At 48.2% G+C, this 25,216-nt stretch overlaps 1 protein-coding gene across 1 annotated transcript; it reads left to right on the top strand.

Moving 5' to 3' along the window:
• Positions 1–16,126: 16,126 nt before the first annotated feature.
• On the top strand, positions 16,127–17,084 carry EI90DRAFT_3291176 (uncharacterized protein). Its single transcript, XM_039067262.1, has 2 exons — positions 16,127–16,824; positions 16,897–17,084. Exons 1-2 carry the CDS (start codon positions 16,571–16,573, stop codon positions 16,982–16,984), a joined length of 342 nt encoding a protein of 113 aa, XP_038913125.1. The 5' UTR covers positions 16,127–16,570; the 3' UTR covers positions 16,985–17,084.
• The last annotated feature ends 8,132 nt before the right edge of the window (positions 17,085–25,216 follow it).

The raw sequence follows: 25,216 nt of genomic DNA, 5'->3' as shown, positions 1-25,216 counted from the left end.
CCGGACAATAGATCCAGCGGGCCATCACAACTGTGGCATGAACGTCACCTACCGGTCCAATACCAATGGATATCAATGCCTTATCATGGCCAACTATGGCATTGAAGCCATGAGTTGCCTAAACTGGCAGGTCCGGGAATATCCGAATAATATTAGATCAATGCGACAGAAGCAGGATCAAATTCTGCTTCCTACCATCAAATTTGAAATCGCTCAAATGAACTCGACTGAATCCCCCCTCGTTGATTCCTCTCTTGACCTCACCCCCATCAAGGAAGCCCTTGTTGACTCCAGCCCAAAATCGCCGCCTGTAAGTCCAATCATGGATGCTGCCATGTTGTTGATAGACAATAACTCTACAGTTGTTCAGACTGTTGCCCTTGATGTGCCCAGCACAGGCGTTTTAACCCGAAAACAGGACCCTTTGGTCTTGCCCACTCATGTAAGTGCAAGTGAGAAGTACCCTCACCTGCCTCGTTCCATGCAGGCAGGGCTCAATCAGCTTGAAATGATCACGGAGGTCATGTGGGCCTGAATCGAAAAAAAAAAATGCGACAAATGCAAGGAGACTACATTGAAAGATGAATGTAGGAACGATGAGCTGGACGAGCTCAGAAACAAATATGAAATGCTCCAGAACGAGGCCGATGACCTGCATTCTGAAAATGACTGTCTTCATTGATGGATTGAGTCCCTCCGTAAGGCCAATGATGAACTCAATGAGGACATTTCTAGAGTCACACACACGGCAAGGGGATGCCCTGCATCTCCCAAACCTGCCCCAAATCCATCCTCTGCTCCTTTGTCATTGTGGCCCACTCTCCCCAAAACTGTTGTCATCCCCAGGGTTGGCCCAGTGGATCCTGCATCAGCCAAGTCTGTGCCGTTGAAAAAACCACCTCTTCCAAGAGATGGGCTCCCATGTCTGACGATGAGATGAAAGGTGAATGGGTCGTTGACCCTGATGCCCCCTTTGAAGAATTTGTCACAAACCATCCACCCGGTTATCACTACTACGAGTACTACAATGCCAAGCTCACCTGTCATATCCGTACAATCCCAACCTCTGCTCCGGGCTCCCGGAACTCCGAACCTGACTTCCAGAGCCCTACTTCCCTTCTGCCACCTCCTCCTTGCTGACTTCCAAGAGGTTATCCCACCTCCGGCTCCAACTCCACCTTTGGTCCGACTCCGGAACATTCCGGGTCCGACTCAACCTCGACACCTTCCAGATGAGCACGCAACACCTATGCTCCCAACTCCGGACCTCCGCTCTGGAATCCCGTTCGCATCTCCATCTCCGGAACCTCCGGTCTTAGCTCCAACCTCGGACTTTGACCCCACCTCCACTTATACCCATTGTATTGGTTAGCTCATTCCATTTAATTATGTTTGCCAATATTTAACTTCCGAGTTCGGACTTTCCGGACTTACCTTGGACCTTGCAACTATTGCATTGTCCTATTCAATTCCGCTATTCTCCCTCATTCCTATTTGGGCTGCTGCTTCCTTTCTATTCAGTCAGCTGGCCATTCCCCACTCCCTTCCTCCTTCCTTCCTCCTTGGGCCTTGGCCCTTCACTCCTCCTTTGAGAAACACCATTGAGTCAAACCCTTGACCCTCGGTGTTGTTCCTCCTTCCAGCTCCCTTTGTCTGCTTTCGGAGTACCCTTGCTCCTTTTGATTCCGGACCCCTCCTTATATACAATGTACATAGTAACTTGTAACCTCAGTCCGAAATCGACTTGATTTCCCCCCAAGAGACTTCCCCTCTGCTAGATCCAAAATTAGGGACCCCTAGGACAACCAGCAATGGCACAGCACTCCGCATGAGTCGCTGAGGCCAAGGTCCTTCCACGCTAAGTCTCCAATTCCATTCTGGAGTTGTCCAAATCTGCCCGATCTAACATCACCGAAGTACATGGCAAGCCTCTACCTGCTGTAGGAGAAATAACGGTCACCCTATGAAAACTCATTATGGAAATATGTCAGAAAAATCACAAAACCCCCATACAACAAGTAGAAATGAGAAAATAGAAGAACTTGAATTTTAACGAATTTTAACGAATTTTTACAAATTATTACGACTACATACAATAAATTGGAAGAAAGAAAATTAATAAAAGTACTTCAAGCTTAGCATCAACAAGACGGAATGCTCAGGAGAATTTATAGCGAATATTAAACCAGGAACTAGGTCAATCGAGCAAGATTTGACTATAAAATCAACCAGAGAACCTCCATGGAAACTACTTTCCCATGCCCACACACGTAGCCGAGGTTGGAAGTACCACAGAACAAGGATTCCTTAGGAACCAATGCAAAATTCAAAGTTGTGTTTATAATAGGGAATGTAGATGTCTCCCAAACGGACCCAATGAAAGTGATTTCAGGGAAAACTACCCATAGACGACGGAGATATGACCGAAATTCACGGAAAATGAGGACAACATTCAAAAGGAAAGCGCAAAAAAACAACCAGTAATGACTGAGACGAGCTTGATGGCCCATTAGGAAGGAAGGGATCTATTCTTAATTCACGCAAATTTTCATAATAAAAGGTTCACGCATCAATGACATATTCATTAACGGGATGAGTGACATTAAAGTCATGGCTCAGGGAAAAGTCGACGTTCACGCAAGATCCATATTTAAAACACATGATGAAATTTACATGGAAAATATGATAAATTAGAAACTATCGTTATGCAAAGTTTCAGCCCAAACGGTCCAGCCATTGAGAAGTTACACCAACAATGGGAATATAGAAATCCGCACCATGCTTAAAGACACATGAGGGTGGCGATGCGAAGGGAACCAGCCATTGGAACCGAGATCCGCACTTTGGTAGATCGCAAAGACCAATTTCTGTCCAAATAAGGAAGACCCCGGTCAAAACAAAGCACAGAAAGTACAAAAACACCTTAGATCATGAGGGAAAAATCTGAAATAAATCATGGAAGCCTGTATTGAGGATACAAACACCCGTGCATACAATAAATTCTGAACAATTAAACAGAAATGGTGCCTGCATACAAACAAGTACGGGAACAACACACATGATTACCGAATGTGCGCGTGAACTTTTGCTAACTTGACAAATACCGAGAGTTAGAGTACAGCTTTAGCACCATTGGAAAGGTGGGAATAAATGGAAATTTATGATGCCAAGAACGTGAAAAACCATTCAGAAATGAATGAGATACAAGGACATGAAGTTAGTAACCTGAATACGCTTGGAAAGACAACTTCTAGAGGTCCTGAGCCCCAAATAAAATACATAAAAATATGATATCTTTGAGGACGACCTATTATAACAACAAACAATACATATGAAGGACGGATGCAATAATACAAATGGGAATCAGGGGAGATGGACGAAAACGACGAAATCCACAAAAACTATGATGGACCATGGCGGGAATTTTCTTTCAGTTCTGTCAGAGATCTGGAATGCTGTCAGAAGGTGGATTGAAGACGGATTAGGTTCTGTCTGAGTCGAGGTCGGAGGTGATGCAGAGGTCTGTTGGAGCGCGCGCGCGGATATGCGGGTGGAAATATGCGGCGCGTCCGGAAGTGCTGTTCAAGGTTAGCAGAGTGGGATCGCGGCCTCAGCGACTCAGGTGGAGCGCTGTGCCCTGAGCTTGACGTTTGGGGGAGATCCCGTATTTACAAACTGACACTTACAGCAGACTTCAAACAAGACTTGCGGGCGGAGCGGACCTGTAGGAGGAGTGCGGACTCTGCGAGCACGGACTCAGAGGGGGGGAAGCCCCCTTTGCAGAAGGAGAGACTCAGACCAGACAGGGGGGGTACTCTAGTTGATTTCAGACTGAGGTCCCCAAAGTATTTACAAGGTATATAAATAGGCAAGAGGGAATATAGAAAGGCCGGTCAGTCCGGCGCGGAGATAAGCGGGGATTGTCAAACTAAATAAGGACAAGAGCCCGGGAACTGGAAACGAGGAACAGATCAATAAACAATAAGTGGCAAGGGTTATTGATGAATAACTGAATGAGATCAATAACCTAGTGCCAATAAAGAGGGGATCAAATGCCGATATTGGCAGGGAAGCAAACAATAAATGGCACTTGGCAAGGAATGAATGATAAGCTGCCAAGTGACAAATGGCCAGAGGAAAAGCGGAGGTCAGCGCGCGGCACCGATACAAGTCCGCAAATCAGGATGCGGGGTCGGTGCGATGCCGACACAAGTCCGCAAAGGGATGCAGGAATCAGCATGGTGCTGATGAGTCCGCAACAGAGGGTGGTCTGTCAGTGCTGTCATAAAAGGACAGCATGATGGCCAGCAAGATACGGAGGGGAGTGTTGACCTGACCAGAGGTGTCAAGGACAACCAGAAATGGACAGAGGTTGCGGAAGGTGTGGAAGCGGTGCATGGTCGATAGAACAGACATCGGGTTGGGGCTGGTACGGATGGGTTCGGGTCGGAGGAATCGCCTGTTGGCATTGATTCGCCGCTGACGGAGCCCCGGGATTTGTCAGTCATGACAAGTTCTAAACCTGAACAATTCACTCATTTATCATTTCAAGTCTCATTTCAACTAAATGTCACTGGATAAAAATAGAATAAATCAGCTGAAGATCTCAGTGCAGCCGTATGTGCAGTAATGCGAAGTTTGAATTCAGAATGACTGAGTCATAGCAAACTTAATGATAAATAAGAGGAATTTGAAATAGAAAACTGCAACAAATGCAGTGCAGTCAAGTTCTAATTAAATCATTAAAATAGCTTAGGTGAGGAAGGACAATAAGGATTCTAGGTGCAGTCTGACCACAGCAGAGCTGCAGTTCAGTGCAGCTGAGTGCAGTAGAACTATAGCATGAAAAATTCACTTTTATTCAGTTTGAGGAAAATACACTGTAAATAAATCCTGTAAATATGAGGTAGAGCATGAAAAAGGAAGGCAACCCAAGGAGTATAAAAGGGAGACCCTTTCTGCAACTTTTCGCCCCCCCCCCCCCCCTTAGAGAAGTAAGAAAATAGAGTATTATTTTCTCAAGCATTTCTGGTTATCACTCCAGTGCGAAAAAGTGAAATACAGTTAAGATTGCCACTGTAGTAAAAGGTAGCAATTAGGGAGAGAAATATTAAGTAAATATTTCAACAGTAGAGCTGGTTAACACTCCAGATTTCAAAGTGTAAACACAAAACAGTTATTTTGCTACTGTTAAAACAAGCAATAAAAATAAGATAAAAATAAGACAAGGTCAAGGAACACTTCAGACACGATCTAAACCCATTAACTGAGTAGAATCTTTGAAAACTCACCAAGTAAAAGATTTAATTCAAGTTAAAACCCAAATTTAATGATCCTACACAGAATTACACCCAGATAAATTGAGAAATTACAAAAGAGGAACAGCTCCACAGGGCTTTGTTTATCTGTAAGTCATTTCTCAGAGACTTTTAGATTAACCCATAAAATAGAATTAGCCAAAACATTTGGATTGGTATTATAATTACAACATTATTACTAGTACACTTCCCCATCCTAACTAAAGAACCAGGGAACAGCTTGGTGGTGGTCTCATTTGAACCTCACAACTGATCTTCCTTTGTTCTCTCCTTCACCGCACTGACATATTATCGATTGGTGGTCATTCCTACCCAATTCTATGACATTGACCATGTCGACAGAATTGAGTTCCCAGATGTGGCTGCACTCCTCCATGACAAAGAACTGTCAGGGGACGTGCGTGCTCGTGCAAGATGCTCCGATAACCTAGTTGTGATTAAAGCCGGGGGAAAGGGATGTCCCCATCTTAGGGTCAGCTATATACATGTAGAGTCCGGCAATAAGGAAACCAAACAGATTGCCGATAGAATCACGTGATCATAGAATGTTCCAGAACAATGCCGGAGATGATCCGGGTCACCGGGGCTTAGGTAAGCGGAGTAGACGGGAATTACCGGCATACTTCCCACACGCATATGCGCAGCCGGCATAGGGTCCAGGGTCATTGCTGATCCCTGACAAGAACCTAAGTGGTTTGAATTGGTTCGTAACTACATACACACCAAAGAAGGTGTGAGATTCTACGCTACAATGTATCATCTTGCCTGGTCATTCAAGATGGGCAAGCCCTCCCAAGAGGACGTTGTAGGAGTGCATAATGGGTGTGCTCAAATTCATGGAACCTTACACAGCAAATACATCAAAATTGGGCTCCCACCCTTGTACATTATTAGGAAAAAGAATGAATGATAGAGGGGAGTAATAAGAAAGAAGAAAGAGGGTTTTCGTACGAACCGAACGAGCCTTTCCGCGAAGTAATTGGTTGAGATTTGGTGGAGAAATTCAACCTGAGATGTCCTCATGAACAAAGTCCATGCACTTGACCACAACCATGAGAACAAGGTCAAAAGCTGACAGAAGAGGACGATCTTGGGGTCATTAAATCGAGAAAAATGCCCAAATACCCAGCGTTGAATTTCACCCTAATCGGTTCAGTGGTTGTGGAGATATTCTGATTATCAGGCATGATGGGAGTCATGGGACAATATGAACTATGTGGATGCTCACGTGCTGTCAGGGACTCGTCCGGGGTCGAGGGGGCCCGGGTGTAGCATCCGGGGCTGAGAGCCTGGCGGGGGGCGGATCGGGCGTGCATACTGGCAGGCCCGATGTGGGACAGTGGTCCCTGGCCACTTAGACTGAAGTGGAAAGTTGAGAAGAAGGCTACTTCTTCAGTTCCCACTTCAGGTTCGTTTATATACATGCGGCTTAGATCACATGACGGGTGCCACATCACTCTTGCACACAGCCGTAACCACCTGGGTATCTCCGTGGGAGATCCCGAGGGCATCCGGTGCAGGCGTGCATACTGGGCACAGCGGGAAGTCGCCTGAGGTGCCCAGGCTGGGTACATTGTGGGCGCGCTGCAGATGGGTCAATGGTACATTGATACAGAGAAAGTCATCCATGTAGAATAAAGAGAGAATAAAGAAGAAGTAAGATAGGGAGAAAGTGAGGAGGGAAGAATGAGGAGGGAAGAAGGGAAAGGGGGAGGAGGTAAGGAAGGGTGGACCAGTGGGGTACCGGGTCAGGTTGGGCCGGGTGGAGCCGGGTCAGGCGGGTGTGCCCTGACATGTGCGAGCTAGTCTCAGTGAAATTCCAGAAGAATATGGGCCAGTTAAATGATACAAATGCTAAAGAAGACATTGGAGGAGTCTTGGAATTATGGCATATTATTTGGCCCAAGTTTCCCTGTGCACAGATAATCAAGATATATATTCCGTTTCTGAGAATTCCCGTTCTCAGTCAAATCCCCACTAAATTTCACAAAATCGGTATCGTTAGAAAGCTATGGATGAGGAGAGTCGAGTGGGATAAAGGGACGGAGGTTTGACGCAGTGTTCGGAGTGGTATGAGGAAGTTTGTGTTTTTCTTTTCAATTTTCATTGTTGTTTGGAATTTTATTCTAAGCCAATGGCACCCGAACCTTGCCGCTGTTGATTGGTGGAGGCTTAGCTCAGCCAAACCCATATATTTCGGACTCTTTCACAGATTGTATGTTTGCTGACTGGGTATATGTACATAGCGATTGAAGTGGACTAGAGATTTCCCCCCCTCCCGCTACTTTTGAAGTCCATGTACTTGAGTGCTGTGAGTGGCCACATGATTGGTAAAGGCCTATTGTGACCTTTAGGGAAATCCACCACAGAAAGAAGATAAACAGGAGTTACCAGAGTTATATTATTCCTGAAATCCCCTCCCCCCCTCCCTCCATTGATATATGGACCTGTTCTAACTGCAACACCCCTTTCAGCCCCCTTTCTCTTTCTTCCCTAGCCTTTGGGGAGTGAGTTGGAGTGCTACCTTCCGTTTCCTGGAGAGTGTAGCAGATTCCCACTTGCAACGTCAATGTCAGAGACCGGATGTGGGATGAAGGAGACATCCCCATGATGGAGGGCTTTGGCCTCAGTGACTTAGACCAGGAGCGCTGTGCCTAGTTACATGTCCATGCCCTAATTTACTAACTGGCAGAGAGAACTAGAAGAGGGAAACCCTAGTCAACCTTATCACTAGGGTGTAACCTATCTACAATTTACATAGGGGGTGGGACCGTGGATGGCGCGCAGAGTGGAGCTAATGGAGTTACAAGTTAGCCGACTGAATATTACTGACGAGTCGGGTTACAGGTTTAGTGGAATGACAGGCTATAACCCACAAGTGGAAAGGAGGGATCGGCCTGAAGGTAGGCTTGCAGGGCAAGCAACTAAATTGCCCAGCAGAGGTGGGAGTGCACTAGCAGACGTTGAAGGAGGGAAAAGCCAGTAGTACCCCAACACTGCTATATCACAGCCTACAGACGTTACCTAGTGCCTGACACACAGTACCCCAGTCCCCCAAAGCTCGTTGAACCTCCCCTATCATCATTGTATCTTTTGATAATTTTTCAGACCAGGTTACAGCCCACCCAGACATGTTACCGGGCCGCTTTCATAGTATTTTCACCATAACTCCCCCAGTTCTTCTCCGATCCGGATGCACTTGGTATCGCTGGAAAGCTACCATTAAGACGGGTAGAACGAGTCCAAGATCGGGAGATTTGGTGCAGCCGTTGTGGAGATCGTCAGAGTTTATCGATTGTGTGGCCGTTCCTATATATTTTTATGTTTTCTGTTGTTTCCTTTGTTCTATTTTGTTCTGTCCATTTCTATCCGTCCCTAACACCGTCGGATTGCTCGGACATTAGCTCAGTATAACTTGGGTTTACATACAAGATGTATCTAGTATGATACAGGGATTCTCCCCTCTGCTCCGCTAAGTACTAGGTCCATGTGCCTGGGGTGGTGTCTGAGTGCTTGTAGTCTTGGGGACAGTGCTTCGCAGGCAGTACTGCTAGCTTGTCTTCCAGGGAGGTCCACCTAGTGTTGAGGTTTTTAGGCTGAGTTAGTTGGGACCGGGGTCACAGTGAGTCCGAAACCCTACGTGCCCTTTCCACCCCCCTTCTTCTTTCCCTTTGGTGAGGGAGCAGCTGAGAGAGTGGCAACCCTTGACTGTGGTCTAGCCTTCCTCCCTGCTTGCAACATCGGAGCTGTCCAGAGGCCTTCGGGGCTCCGTACTTAGGGAGTGTCAGGGGATGAACCCTGGGTCCCCATGACCCCTCTTTATGGCCCACAGTCTAACCTATGAACAGCCCTGTCCAGGGCACAACTCTACTGTGGGTAAGAAAGTGAGAAGAAGGTTAACTTCTCACTTTCCCACAGTGGCCCCAATATGGCAAAAACTTCCGGGGATACCCGGAAGTCACATGAAGGATAGGAACCGGGCCCAGAGCATGTGGCATGTGGAGCATGCAGGGTGGAAACGCACATGCAGGTCCGGGTCCAGGCTAGTCAGGGTGTGTGCCCTGACAGGGAGGCATAGGTAATATATTGAATTGAGGGGGTGGTGACCATCAGGGGAGTCGGAGGTGATTGCAGAATCTGGAGGCTCCGAGGTTAGTGATGAAGGAGCAGAGGAAATTTGGAAGGACCGGAGGTAGTGGAGGGTGATGGCCATTGGATGGATATGACAGTCAACACCTGTACAGATTGGTACAGGGTGGCTATGAATAACCATGCCTCATGAATGCATATGTTGCGTGATGACATCGAGACAGAGGCGAAAAGACTTCCTGACCAATATCCCCCCACTTGCGTCATGTGGATGTACATCCTTGTGTGTAGATGGATAAAGCCAATGACTGACAACGCTCATGAGCGTTGTAAAATTCAGCATCAAGAACGAGCACTGATGTACTTGAACCCTCCCCCGATGTCATACTCAAACCCCCCTGTGGTGTACGTGGAGCACAAGGGGGATTGGGGACTGGATAGGGAATGTATGCATGGCACAGCAGTGCACCAACCTACCACAACCACCACCACCTCAACTACGTTGCACCACACCTACTCCCACCCAGCAGGATGAGAAATGAAAAAGGGGGCCAGCAAGCGGCTTCCTTGGACAGAATCAAGACCGATGTCATATCCATACAATCCCGACCTCTGCTCCAGGCTCCCGGAACTCTGAAACAAACTCCAGAGCCCTACTTCCCTTCCATCACCTTCTCCTTGCTGACTCCCAAGAGGTTATCCCACCTCCGGCTCCAACACCACCTTCGGTCCAACTCCGGAACATTCCGGGTCCAACCTCAACCTCGACACCTCCCAGATGAGCACGCAACACCTATGCCCCTGACTCCGGACCTCCGCCCCGGAATCCCATTTCGCGTCTCTGTCTCCGGAACCTCCGGTCTTAGCTCCGACCTTGGACTTTGACCCCACCTCCACTTATACCCATTGTATTGGTTAGCTCATTCCATTTAATTATGTTTGCCAATATTCCGGAGTTTAACTTCCAAGTTCAGACTTTCCGGACTTATGTCGGACCTTGCAACTATTGCATTGTTCCATTCAATTCTGCTATACTCCCTCATTCCTATTTGGGCTGCTGCTTCCTTTCTATTCAGTCAGCTGGTCATTCCCCACTCCCATCCTCCTTCATTCCTCCTTTGAGAAACACCATTGAGTCAAACCCTTGACCCTCGGTGTCGTTCCTCTTTCCATCTCCCTTTGTCTCCTTTCATCCTACCCTTGTTCCTTTTGATTCCGGACCCCTCCTTATATACAATGTACCTAGTAACTTGTAACCTCAGTCCGAAATCGACCTGAATTCCCCCCAAGAGACTTTCCCTCTGCTAGATCTGAAATTAGGGACCCCTAGGACAACCAGCAATGGCACAGTGCTCTGCCTGAGTCGCTGAGGCCGAGGTCCTTCCACGCTAAGTCTCCGATTCCACTCCGGAGTCGTCTGAATCCACACATTCTAACAACCGAACTCAAAACTCAACTGGGACTCGGTGTCCTATAACTTGGTGTGGATCTCCCTGAGGACACTGTGAGGCTACCTTGCCTCCCTCAAGACTACTGCACTCAACCACGCCTCCAGCACACTTCACTTGGTGACCAGATCTAAATGTAGTGGAGGGGAAATCTCTGTATCAAAATGTAACTAGCCAATATTATATACAAACGACCCTGAAAACACGTCTGCGAGCTTCCAGCATGTTCCATATGACTCATCTGGTCACGTCGCAAGAGAAAATAGAATAGGAAACACAATATCACAAGCAACAAAATATAAAACAATAGAAAGTGGCTGCGGAAAACCTAACCTGCATCTCCAGCCCAAACCACTCGACACAACTGCGCTCCCTTCATGTCAACCAACTCTTCCAAACTACAGCTATCCAACGCAACAAACCGCATCCAATTTGATGGAGAATTGAGTGAGATAGCGTTGAGGTGGGGGATATCCGGCACATTTTTCCTAACTTTCCAACCACATGTGGCCATGGTCCCAAAATTGGCACATCCTCCCGACCAGTCATATAATGAACAATGGATATTTATCCCTATTTTCTGAAGCCTGAGGGATGCCAGGGACCATCTGTGCACCCCATTTCTCATGTGTGCACAATGAACATGTGACACACATCATGATACACAACTAGAATCCACATATCTCTGTGAATACCTCACCGATTCTCCTCATGTAACGTGCGTTGGAATTGCCTCGATGCCCTCTACCATCCGTACTATAACCTCATCACCTAATTCCTAGCCAACTTTCCACTGTATGTTTTCCTAACATTTATTCTTCATGAAGGACCTGATATTTAGCTGGTTTTGGGATGCCCACAGCTACCCTCCTACAATGTATGCACACTTGTTGGTATACAAATTCGCCCACACACCACCAGTGTGTGCTCCTTCCTACACTTCCCATGGGTGTGGCCATCCTGCACACCATGTTCATTAATCTCACCATCATCAAGATGAGGACTCGTCCATGAACAATGCCGACATCGAGACTTGTCACTACGATGACAACTATCTCAGTGACGATGTTGCTGTCAATGCAGCAAGGTCCACAATGACTCATAGGACCATGTCAAATCACCCATCCAGCTCTGGCCTGTCAGGGTCCATGCCACACAAATGGATGAGGAATTGAACCCCTCATATCCCTACCTTTGTCAATGACAATACTGTTGTTGATTATTCACTTCCTACCTTCGTCAACGACAGTGCTGTCGTTGATTATCTACTTTGTACCATTCTTCCTTCATCAACAACAATGCCATCATTGATTATTCACTTTATTCTTTGTCATTGACAATTCTGCCATCAACGATCTCAACTTTCAATGTCATCACTATTGACAACAGTATTCCATGACTTGTTCTCAATGGTGTTGAAGCTGTTTTCCTCCTATAATTTCCTTTACAATCGCAGCAACGAGAAAGTCACTTCATTGTTGACAATGCTGTCATCAAGAGCTGGGTGCATATGTTCCAGGAGAAACTCTAAGTGGGCTTTGCCTACAAACTACTATTATAGCCTCCTGCAATGAGTGTGCCCCCATTTGCATACATCCTTCATATGTAGAACGTTAAATTTAAATTTCCTTAATATGCTTGTTTTCCCCTTCATATGCTTGTACCCTGTCTGCAATTTAATATCGCAAGGGAGGATGTGAGGCCCCAGCCCATGTCTATATTCCACTCACAACATCAATTGATGTTGTGTTGTCTAATAATTATGTCGCGACACTAATTTAGCATCACAGATGCTTCTCTATTTATTTGTGCTGAGAATGTATTAAATTGTATATAAACCCTCGGGGTAGCTGTAAAGGGTGGACCAGCCTGTACTTCTACCCCATCAATATACAGCCCATTAAAGCATATTACTAGACAGCTGAGGCCTGAGGCAAACAGGGGGACAGAATGTTACCATCCCCAAACAAGTAAGCAGCACTACATGGCCCCACCCGGCCCCACTCCACCTGGTACCCCACTACCCACCCCTCTCCTTCCCCCTTCTCTCTCTTCCCCTCCCTTCCTTTCTCTTTCTTTCCTTTTCTTTACTCCTTCTCTCCATTTACTCTCTTTCTGTTTACCTTCTCTTTATTTACACAGACCACCTTCCCTTGTATCAATGTACTATTGACCTGTCTGCAGCATGCCCCCAACATGTCCAGTCCAGGCACCTTGGATGGCTTCCTGCTGTGCCCAGCACATGTGCCTGCAGCAGATGCTCTCGGGATCCCCCACAGGGACACCCGGGTGGCTGCAGCTGTGTGTGAGGATGATGTGGCACCCATCATGTGACCCAAGCCACATGTATATAAATGTACCTGAAGTGGGAACTGAAGAAGTAGCCTTCTTCTCACCCTTTCCACTTCAGTCTAAGTGGCCAGGGACCACATCCCAAGTCAGGCCTGCCAGTATGCATGCCCGCTCCACACCCCATGAGGCTTCTAGTGATGGGTGTTACACCCAGGCCTCCTCGACCCCAGATGCATCCCTGACAGGAGGGAGAAGGGAGAAGGGGTTGTCATTGTGGCCATGAGTTGTGTGTGGTGTGTGTGTCAGAAGGTGGGAGTGGGGAGTGTGTGGGAGGGGTGTTTGGGTTTGTTTGTTTGTTTTGTTTGGTCATTTGGTCATTTTGGTGTGCAATCCAACGGTGGTGAGAACTGAATGGGCATCACCATGAACAGCACCTTTGGACCTGACATCACTCCTCTCCTCGTCCCTCCTCTTACTCCTCTCCTCACTCATCACTCCTCTCCTCGCTCCTCTTGTCACCCCTCTCCTTCTGTCCCTCTTCTGCCAACCTCTGCCAAGTTATGACCTCCTGCTGCCATCCTGTACCCTGTACTTGGACACCGCTTGTGCCTTCACTCCGAGATTCCGTCATGGTCCTGACCTTGGACTTTGACTCCACCTCGGCTTAAGTCCATTGCATTGGTGACCTCATTCCACATCAGCAAACTTGGTAGGGAGCTCTTGGAGCTCTCAGAGCTCTCAGAGCTCTGTGAGCAAATTGAGTCTTTTTGCTGTGCACCCTCTACACATTGGGTGGAGAAAATTAAATGTTTGAATGATTTTATTCTCCTAAGGATGCAGAAGTGCAAAGATAATATGTATATACATTTTTGGAAATGCATATTCCATGGCCAGCATCATTACTTGAAACACTCTATGAGCTCTATGAGCTCACTGAGCTCATAGAGCTCATAGAGCTTTTTGTTTTTAAATCATGGATGGTCTTCATATCTCCATGAAATCTGCTTAGTTATTTTGGCACCAGTAGTGCAAAGATAATATGGATATATATGTGTGTAAAATGGCCATTGTCATTGCTCTGAAAGCTCTATGAGCTCTATGAACTCTATGAACTCAGTGGGCTCATAGAGCTCATATACCTTTTGTGTTTACTAAAATCAGCACCTTATTTTTTATTGCTATTTACAAAATTTGAGGAAAACTCTGAAATTCAAAAATTTGCACTTTATCTTTCATCTCATTTCTTGCTCAAAACTCAACCAATTTTGATGATTCTATGTGAATTGGAAAGCACCAAAGTGTGGCAATGTAACCATGCATGTTATGTAGGGTATAAATCAGTTTTAACAAAGTGTTCCAAATGAAGTAAATTGAAAATAAAGCAAACAAAAAGCTGATGTATTCTTCAGATATCATCCAAGCCTTTGACACCAAATTTCCCATGGTCAAAAAGCCATGGTTATTTGGCTCACTGTCAGGGCCCAGCCCTTGTTCTGTGACGGGCCCAGGGGGATCCTCCTAGTCGCTGGGGTATCTAGTCCCAGTCCGAGATCCTCAAACTCACTGAGGGGGCTAAACCTTCTCAACCTCCTCTACAAATGGGAGCCAGGAACTATACAGTTTTCAGCTCTTTGTTGACTCCCCATAAATGGCACCCCCCCGTGGGAACGAGCTGCTCACCCAGAAAGTTCCCACAGTTGTGGCTGTGATGGTTTCTGGGTGAGTAACTTACCCAGAACTTTCCCATGGGTCTGCATGCATGTGGGATTGTGGAATAGTGAGGGGCTGTGCCCTGACACTCACCAAAACATGGTGGGAGACTTTTCTAACACTGAAACATACATTGCTACATTGCCCCACTTTGGCACTTTCCAATGCACATTGAATTATCAAAAAAGTGAATTAATTTTTTTTCCAATTATTCCTAATTTCCTGAAATATCTCTCCCTAACTTATCCCAAAATTTCTGATTTTCCCCCTGATTTTTTGGACATTCTCCTTTTTTAGAAAGTCCCCCATTTTCTGAATTTTCCTTAATTTTCCCTGACTTTTTTTCAAGTTTTTAGAAACCCCCCAGTTCCGCCTCATTTTCCTCCCATTTTCCCCTTCATCCCCCCCCTCAATTTCCCCCCCATCCCCCCCTTCGATTTTCCCCTCATTCCCCCCCCCAATTCCCACCTCAATTTCCCCGCCATTTCTCCCCCATTCCCCCCTCCAAATTTCCCCTCATTCCCCCCCCATTCCCCCCTCAATTTTCCCCTCAATTCCCTCCTCAATTTTCCCCCATTCCCCCCCATCCTCCCCTCCAAATTTCCCCTCATTCCCCCCCATATCCCCCCTCCATTTCCTCCCCCATTTTCCCCCTCATTCCCCCCTCATTCCCCCTCCAAATTTCACCCCATTCCCCCCCTCCATTTTCCCCCCACTTCCCCCTCAATTTCCTCCCTCATTCCCCCCAATTCCCTCCTCATTTCCCCCTCCAAATGTCACCCCATTCCCCCCTCCATTTTCCCCTCATTTTCCCCCCATTTCCCCCTTTAATTTTTCCCCCCCAATTCCCCCCCAATTCCCCCCCCTCAATTTTCCCCTCATTTTCCCCCCCATTTTCCCCCCACTCATTTTCCCGCATTTTCCCTAAGTAATTTCAGATTAACTGCATTTATATCCCTAAATTTGGTCTATATATTGATTGGGCTACATACCCTTGGTGTCTGGTGCCGCATTGGTGCTGAAAGTGAAGCTGAGTTTGTTCAGTCCCTTGGATGGATGGATGGATGGATGTATTCATTTTAAAGTATGTAACCGTGCCTATCGGCATATGCCGTACTATAGTGACTCGGGTGAAAAAAGTTTGGAGATCATAAGGATGTGAAGAAAGGAATTTGTGTGACCTAGGAAGTATGAGACATCGAGTAATCAATGGTGTGAAGGAGAATAAAGTGAGATGAAGCAATAACACATAAAGGGGCATGCGACCCCTGCACTGAGATTGAACAACAGGTGAGGGAGAATGGAGGTGGGGAGAGGTTGTATAGAGCCAAAGAAAAGGACACGCGACCCCCAGTGTTGGGGTCGCATGTTTTGCTGCTGTGTGCCTATGGTTAAGTCAATGTTTGAGTGCGCGGTTCTTGCGGGTGGGTGAGTTGGAGGGTGCTTTCACGGGTTTATGTCACGGTAGGCTGGTGAATGTTCCAGTGGCAGCGAAAGGCGATGGGTGTTGGTGGCATCTTGCTCATGCTTGTTGAATAAAGGCATGTGGCAGATAGGCCTTTGGTAGAAAGGGTAGTGGAGAGAAATGAAAGTGTTGGGGTGACGGCAGGACTTGAACCTGCATTCCTTGCAGTCAACTTTTTGTCGGCATATGGGGCTATCGTTGGCGCTACCACTATCACGCCTCGTCACTAAGAGGTAGTGGAGAGAAAGATGAATAGGAAGGGTGTTGGGGTGATGGCAGGACTTGAACCTGCACTCCTCCGGCCTGCCCATGGACTTATGGAGGCTACCATTGGCGCTACCACTATTGCACCTCACCAACCCAAAAGGTGGTGGAGAAGAGAAAAAGAAGGAAGGGTTGGGGTGACGGTGGGACTTGAACCCACAGTCCTCTGGCCAGTCCCGTCTGGGCTTATGGAGGTCACCATTGGCGTTGCCACTATCGCGCTCGTCATTCCAAAAAGGTAGTGGTGAGAAGAAAAAGGAAGGGTTGGCTTGACAGCGGGACATGCACCCGCGCTCTTGCATCTCTCCAGCCAGTGCGGCTCTGGGCTTACGGGGTTGCGGTTGATTGGCATTACCACGGTGGCCACGTCATCCTCCCTTCAGATGTTAGAGGCCTAATTAGTTTTAAACAGGGGCACCACGTGAAGGTTTAGGCCCGTGCCGGGTGTTCGCTGTGGTAGCAGAACTCCCCCTCGACTGACATCCATCGTCGAGGCCCTTGTTCAGTCCCTTGTATGGTAGGGAGTTGGCTATGGCTAGTCACATGATGCCATAGTCAATGCTTTTAAATTTTAATTTTGATATCGGGTAAATTAAACACTCAGGGAGCTCATATAGATAATAGTCCCCTGTGTGCAAATATAGCTCTATGAGCTCTCAGAGCTTTGACTACTTTTTGGAGCTCTCAGAGAAGGGGACCTGCAATTTCAAAGTACTGAAGCTCTGAGAGCTCTGAGAGCTCTATGAGCTCTATGAGCTCTCAGGCCTCCGCATCCAGGTTTGCTGATGTACATAAACACCATGGCCAATATTCCTTGGACTTCTGACTCCACCTCCGTAACCTCTGTAACCTCCGAGCTTCATGGAATGTTCTCAGCACTTTCACCACTTGTACTGTATCTTTTGCACTATCCCTATTTGGACTACTGCTTCCTTCCATTTTAGCCAGTTAGTCATCAACCCCACTTCACCTCATCCTCCTGCCCCTCTGGGCTTTGCCCTTCCTACCTCCTTTCAGATATGCCATAGAGTCTAACCCATGACCCTTGGTACCGCTCCACTTCCATTATCCCCTTGTCTTCGTTTGGACGCCTTTGTTCTGATTCGGACCCCCTTTGACTTCCTTGTAAGGAGCTTTCATCTCCCCATTATATACAGGTGCTTGTACATACTCGATTAGACCCTCAGTCTAAAATCGACCAGAAATGCCCCCTAGAGACTTCTTGCTCACCACTTCTGAAATTAAGGACCAAATGGACAAACAGCAATGGCACAGCGCTCCCCTTGAGTTGCTGAGGCCAAGGTCCCTCCTTGCTAAGTCTCCAGTTCCACTCCAGAATCATCTGCCCTTGCCCCATTCTAACAGCTGCATGATACAGCTGATTATAGAAGTATTTGATTCCCTTCTTGGAATTGTATGAAAGCGTCTTGAATGCTTTTGTTGATGCAACTGCTGCTGACTTCTTGATGAAGGTACATATGAGGATCTCTAGCAGATCCCAGAATGGGGGGGGTTTCCCCATTCTGCACTACAATGCATATGTAATGCATTAGGAGGTCTTGTGCCTCACCTTCAACAGCAGTTGTCAGAGTGTGGACGTGAAACTCATTGTAAGCTCACCCTTCCACCCACATGATGACATATAAGCCAGCCAGGAGTGTAGCCAGTTGTGAAATAACTTTGAATTGTTTTCTCCAGACCATTTAATGGTTGGAGTTAGCCCCTGCATCTTTTTGAGCAGTTCTGGACAGACGTCTGCAGGCAGTGGCTGCAGGATTTGAACTTCTACACTTCAGCATGCAGACTCAAGAAGCCAAGCCATGAACTCAGATGGATCAGGCACTACTCATGCAGCAGGAGCTGCATATGAATGCATGGTTGAGTCAAACAAACCGGGTCATACAGACATGTGGTTTGGGAAATTAGATGAAGGCTCCCATTTTATTTCGGTGCCAAATGGGTTGGGCCAGGACAAGCCACCCTCGCCACCATCCTCATCATCAGCATCCCCATTCAGACAGCGGGGCCTTCTCCCCTAACTTGGTCTACATGCCTCTTGCTCCCTTCTGGAGCCGCAGCCAGTTGTGAGAAGCGGTGATAGTTGTCCAGTGTCAGGGGACATAGCATAAGTGGTTCTCTGTTACCCTATCGATATTGCGTAAGACTATATCACCGCATGTAGCCACATTGGCCCTCATATATCGTAAATCCCTCACCTTCTCCTGATCCGACTCTGCCCCTTTGATCCGAGTGTTCCTTCATTTCTATTCACTTTGTTTCTATCGGATCATTGTTTAGTTCCTTTGATCCTATCTCTTCCGATTGATTGATGTCACTTGTGTATTTAGCTCTATGTGCCGCTGAGGGTTGGAACCTCAGCTTTGTCTATGACTAGGTTTTCGGGCAATACTTGACTCAGACTGACGAGTGATCCCTGACATCCAGCACCCATCTGAGTGCTGTGCTGTGGGTCAGTCTTTCAGGGTTTTCACCATTTGCCCCACGACCCACATTGTATATGAATGCCGCAGATGGGCATTAAAATCGAAAGTGGATTCGCTGAGACTATGCTCAGCAAAAATTGGTCTGACCTTGGCTGGTTGTCTGTCCACCAAGGTCATCAACACAATCCTGGATGTAGATCAGGTGCTTCTTCCATGCATGGTACTTGTATGGATCATCGATGACTTCAACATCATCATCCTCTTCCTGTATCATCTCCACAGTGGCCTTTATTGGCACTGTTTTCTTCTTCCCATGGTCGGGAGGGAGGTTACATGTTTGAGTAACGTTAATGCATGGTATCTTGACCCCATTGTGCATGGGTTGCAACAACAGGATGAAAGGCGTGGGCACAATGCCCAGCCTGAAAGGATGCAGTAAAGTTACATTCACCCCTGCAGTTGACAGCCCAGCCAGTTGTCCTGGGTCGATTTCCCTACCTTTCCCCTTGGCATCAGTGGTTACTGACACTGTCAACAGGGTAGGTGGCTTAGTTCCACTAAAGATGGGAACAAATTGTCCATTGGGCTCTTGTACCTCGACGGATGGGCATGGATTTGCCACCTCTGTGATGGCAATTGGGATCCCTTCAGGTACTGGGACCCCAACAATTGGTCGATCCATTTGACTGATGGGGACGATGCAAGCGGGAAATCGGCTACGGGACCAGAAAACAGAGGGTAGCACTCCAGCTCACTCCCCAAGAGCTAGGGGAGAAAGAGAAAGGGGGCTGAGAGGGTGTTGCAGTAAGAACAGGTCTGTATATCCAATGGGAGGGGGGGGGATTTTGGGGATATATATAACTCTGGAAACTCTTTCTTATCTTCTTTCCATGGTGGATGTCATATCCATCCACAGCCATCATCTTCCACTACCTCCAATCCTTCCGGATTACCTCCGCTCCTCCACCACTAACCTCGGAGCCTCTGGTTTCCGCAATCACCTCCGGCCCCCCCGATGGTCACCACCTCTCCAATTCCATATATTACCTATGCCTCCCTAAGTACGGAGCCCTGAAGCTCTCCGGACAGCTCTGACGTCTGCTAGCGCACCCCTGCCTCCGCTGGGCAATTCACTTGCTTGCCCTGCAAGTCTACCTTCGGGCCTATCCCTCCTTTCCACTTGTGGGTAATAACCCATCATTCCGTTAAACCCGCAACCCAACTCGTCGGTAATATTCAGTCAGCTAACATCTATCCCTGTTAGCTCCGCTCCGCTCGGTCCCGCTATTCACAGGCCTGCCCTCGCTGTAACTATATATACTTAACTTGTACATAGGTTACACTCCAGTGATAAAATCGACTAGAGTTGATCCCCCCTTTTAGTTCTCATTGCCAGTAAGTAAATTAGGGCACGGATGTGTAACTTGGCACAGCGCTCCTGGTCTTCCACCACAAGACAACTCCCTTGTCTCGCTCAGGTCTCTAACAGTGGATTTCCCTAAAGGTCACAATAGCCCTTTACCAATCATGTGGCCACTCACAGCACCCAAGTACACGGACTTCAAAAAGTAGCAGGAGGGGGGTGTTAAAGAAATGGGTTATGGGTAATCCATTTCTTTCCGTCCTTATAGATGACTTGTAATCGTCCACCTCATGTATGTAGGGCAGCCTAGTCGTGTAATTAGAATTGTCCAATAGCCTTGGAGCTTTTGACAGAAAGCTGAGACCTCACGGTGAATGGGAGTCTGCTATGATGGATACTTGGCGCTCATTACGTGAGCGTACCGTGCGCGGGTGTATAGAATCACAGGTTAAGGGAATATCCAGAACGGGACCAGTTGAGGACAAAGGGCTAACAGGTACTTGGCGCTCGAGGGAGCGTACCGGTAGCGAGTGAGATAACAACTCCTTGAGGGAGCTTCCTGAGATATGGTTGATGGGTACTTGGCACCCAATTGGGTGTACTGGCAACGAGTGATGTTCTAGCTCCTTGAGGGAGCTACTAGAGGCTGGGTTGACAGATACTTGGCGCCCAGATGGGTGTACCGGCAATGAGGTATGAGACTGTTCATCTGGCGAACGGTCTGTATTCGTGTCAATGGGTACTTGGCGCTCGTAAGAGCGTACTGGTGATGGAGGGGTTAGTCGATTGTAGGTTGAACGACATGTGGTGGGATCGACGGCTACTTGGCGCTCACGAGAGCGTACTGGCGACGAGGGGAACAGGCTTGTATCGAATACCAATCCATCCATAGAATTAACCAGATGCTCACCGTAAGGTGAGACAGATGTGAGTCGTGACAAAAGGTGTTTGCACATACCTGAGTTGAGTCGCGTGCGAACTCGACGATCCGTGGCTAGAGTCGTCAACCTCGGTAGGGATGACCCATATAGATGGTGACCAAGACATACACAATCTTACACAGGCGTTACAGTGTTGGCACAAGGAGGTTTACAGTTGTTGCACAGAAGAGGATGGTGTGTTATTCGTTAGGTTCCGTCTTTTCGGCTGTAGCCGTACATGAACATGATGCTAACTATTGAATAAGAAATGATCGCGAGAAATCTCGCGAAATAGAATAAATAATCCGGCCAGCACCAAAACCCAATAAGGGAAAGCTTAGTGTGGAGTGAGCGTGTAAGAAGGGGGGGAAGCGGGGAGAAGGTAACAAAGAGAAGGGAGGATGTGGAGAAGGAGGACCTGCTGTGGTGTACGTTCAGTCGACACGGTCGCGAGAGACTCCATTCCTATAACATCACCCCCCAGTCTCTACCGACTGTGTCAGGGCAGATGAGGGCCACACCATCGACGATTGTCTCGGTGAGGGGAACAGCTCCTAGATTGTGAATGGCGCTGAATGGGAGGGTAATCGTAGGGATCATCACGTGGATGTGATGAGGATGTGTAGGAAGGTGGCACATTTTCGTGATGGTAAGAAGGCGGCGCCGGATATGGGGCCTGGGGAGGAGGTGCGACCAGATTGACCATGAATGCAGGTATGGCCATGTTTGAGCTGCTGTCCACTACCCAGGTGGGATTCACCGGCAGGGCGACAGGGGCAGCACGCGGAACTGAGGAGGTCAAAGGGGATCGATATGGCACTAAACTCGACGAGGGACCCCTTGCACTCGGGGATCTAGAATTTGTTCAAGGTTCCCTCCGAACTAGCGAGTCCCGGGAGGCTTCCCAATGCCAAGATCTTTCATGGCTGTGGACCTCCGGACAGTACGAGTCGGCCCCAGAGTTATAGGACTCATCTCACATACGCCAACGTGGTTGATCGGGACGGTTTGCTATGTGCACCCTTCTAGACCCAGGGTAAGGATTCGACCTCCTCTCTTCTCTTGGGAGTCTCTGCCAGCAAGCCAAGCTCAAAGTGTTTGAGAGGGAGGATGAGGCGGACGATGCAGTTGAGGAAAGGGGAACTGGCAAGGAAGACGGTGTCCCAAAATTCGGCGAGAACAATGAATCGCCAGTTCCCGGCCATTCAGGGGAGGGAGGAAAGGAATCCGGGACGGCAAGGTCTTCGTTCTGCAGTTCGATGTCGTCGTCGATGACCATCGGTTGGTTAGGTTGTAGTAGACGGCGTTCTGCGTCATCTTCCAACACCACATCTGTAGCCTCATTACAAGTCATGAATCGTCCTGTGTCCATGTAATAGAAAGCTCTATGGTATCGCCTCCTTTCAACCAACTTGAGAGTGGAAAGATCTTGACTGGATGTGGGTGGTCCAGGCCATGTCAGCTTTCGCAAATAGGAGTCTCGATCCTCTGTCCCTGGTAGCGGGTCTGGGGGGCCTTCCCACACTGGCCAGTCGAAGAACCATTGTAACCTTGAGTCTCCAAGGTGCTGAGCTAAGAGAGTCCGTGCCCTGGCGGCGCGGTCGGGTGAGTCAAAATTTTCCAGGTGATTGTCCTTTTTCCGGCGACAGGCCAACCCACACGCCACGTACGGCGCCAGCTCGAGCAGATCCAACACGGTTTGGTCGTCGACTGAGCCGTCCTCGACAATTATTCCTTTTGGAGGTTCGAACCAGTCTACTTCCCGATCCAGATTGATGGAATCCGGCGACAGGCGATCTCTTACCCAGGTGAGGTTAACGAAAGCCACAAGAAGAGAGATGATGCGTAGGATGTAGGTATATTGAGCTACTATGATAATCAGATGCTGCCACAGGGTGAATTGGAAGGCAAAGGCGTTTTGATCTTGTTCGTGGTCTCCTCCAGCTTCCGATTCCACTCTGTAGATGACGTCACGCAGTTCTGCTGGTAGTTGTAAGGACGAGTGGGCCTCAGCTGCAAGTGCGGCCATCTTGGCTGCCTGCCAACGCTGTAGCAGCAGGGTAAGGGCTCTGGGTGGAACATTTTGGTTATGGTTTTCTTTCAGCACTTCCACCTCGTTGAGATGATGGTCCTCTGGAACCAGTATCCATAGTCGATCGAGCAGATGAGGACCAGAGCCCAGGCTTCTAACGGGTATGTAGGAGAATATGGGATCTGACGCCCCAAACTGACCATTCAACCACATACTATGCGATGGAGCGATTTTGAAGGGCTCTGCGTCGATCTCAATGGCTTCTAGTCCGGCATGATCCGCTCTATGAGCGTCGGTGATTGCAACAGAGTTGCTGGGGGCGGGCCTTTGGCTGATGCTGGCTAAGGCTAGCGACATGGGACAAGGTTGAGAAGTGGGAGAGATCGGTAGTGATCAGGAGTGAGCGGTGATCGGTTGATGCCGTGATCTGGCTCCGACTCGGGAAGTCCCGACTTCGCTCGATTGGGCAGTAGGCACCTAATAGCATCTACTCAAGCCAGTCCTCGATTTATATTTTGCCAGTGTTTCGGGTGCGTTTCTGAGGTCTCTGTCATATCCATACAATCCCAACCTCCGCTCCGGGCTCCTGGAACTCCAAACTCCGACTTCCGGAGCCCTACTTCCCTTCCGTCACTTTCTCCTTGCCGACTCCCAAGAGGTTATCCCACCTCCGGCTCAGACACCACCTTCGGTCCGACTCCAGAACATTCCGGGTCCGACCCCAACCTCGACACCTTCCAGACAAGTATGCAAAACCTATGCTCCCGACTCCGGACCTCCACTCCGGAATCCCGTTCGCGTCTCTGTCTCCGGAACCTCCGGTCTTAGCTCCGACCTCGGACTTTGACCCCACCTCCGCTTATACCCATTGTATTGGTTAGCTCTTTCCATTTAATTATGTTTGCCAATATTCCGGAGTTTAACTTCCGAGTTCGGACTTTCCGGACTTATGTCGGACCTTGCAACTATTGCATTGCTCCATTCAATTCCGCTATTCTCCCTCATTCCTATTTGGGCTGCTGCTTCCTTTCTATTCAGTCAGCTAGCCATTCCCGACTCCCATCCTCCTTCCTTCCTCCTTGGGCCTTGGCCCTTCATTCCTCCTTTGGGAAACACCATTGAGTCAAACACTTGACCCTCGGTGTTGCCCTCTTTCCATCTCCCTTTGTCTCCTTTCGTCTTACCCTTGTTCCTCTTGATTCCGGACCCCTCCTTATATACAATGTACCTAGTAACTTGTAACCCCAGTCCGAAATCGACTTGAATTCCCCCAAGAGACTTTCCCTCTGCTAGATCTGAAATTAGGGACCCCTAGGACAACCAGCAATGGCACAGCGCTCCGCCTGAGTCGCTGAGGCCGAGGTCCTTCCACGCTAAGTCTCCGATTCCACTCCGGAGTCGTCCGAATCCGCCCATTCTAACAGTCTCTTTCCGTCACCCACGTATCTTCCTGGGCTCCATACCCTTTCCACCAAACTCTGAATAATGTTTTCCCCTTTCATCTCCTGTGCCCCACCACATCGTCCACCTCGAACTCTTCCGAGGCTCTAATGTCATCTCTAGGGTTGGACAGGTGGGGTCGCAAGTCGTCTCCTGCAGGCCGGTATGGCCTTAAGTGAGCCACATTGACCACATTGTGCATCGGGTAGGAGTCGGGGAGCCTTAGCTGATACGCGTTGTCATTAATCACCTCCGTTACCTCGAAGGGTCCTATGTGTCTCTGCATCAGTTTGCGCCCTTCCCCTTTTGCTTCCAGGAGGTTTAACTTGTGGGGGTCGATGAGAACGAGGTCGCCTACACTGTATATAACTTCCTTGCATTTAGAATTATAAGCTTTGATCTGTGATTGTTGGGCATTGAAGATGGCTTCA

Source organism: Cantharellus anzutake (assembly GCF_015039405.1).
Source record: "Cantharellus anzutake strain C23 chromosome Unknown EI90scaffold_44, whole genome shotgun sequence".
Lineage (NCBI taxonomy): Eukaryota > Fungi > Basidiomycota > Agaricomycetes > Cantharellales > Hydnaceae > Cantharellus > Cantharellus anzutake.
Note: the sequence above shows the minus strand (reverse complement) of the source record. Positions and strands in the feature narration are given on the sequence as shown.

Coding starts and splice junctions, on each gene's coding strand:
- EI90DRAFT_3291176 (XM_039067262.1), top strand. CDS start 16,571: ATGAATAGGAAGGGTGTTGGGGTGATGGCAGGACTTGAACCTGCACTC. Junction 16,825..16,896: donor GCGCTCGTCATTCCAAAAAG/GTAGTGGTGAGA, acceptor GCATCTCTCCAG/CCAGTGCGGCTCTGGGCTTA.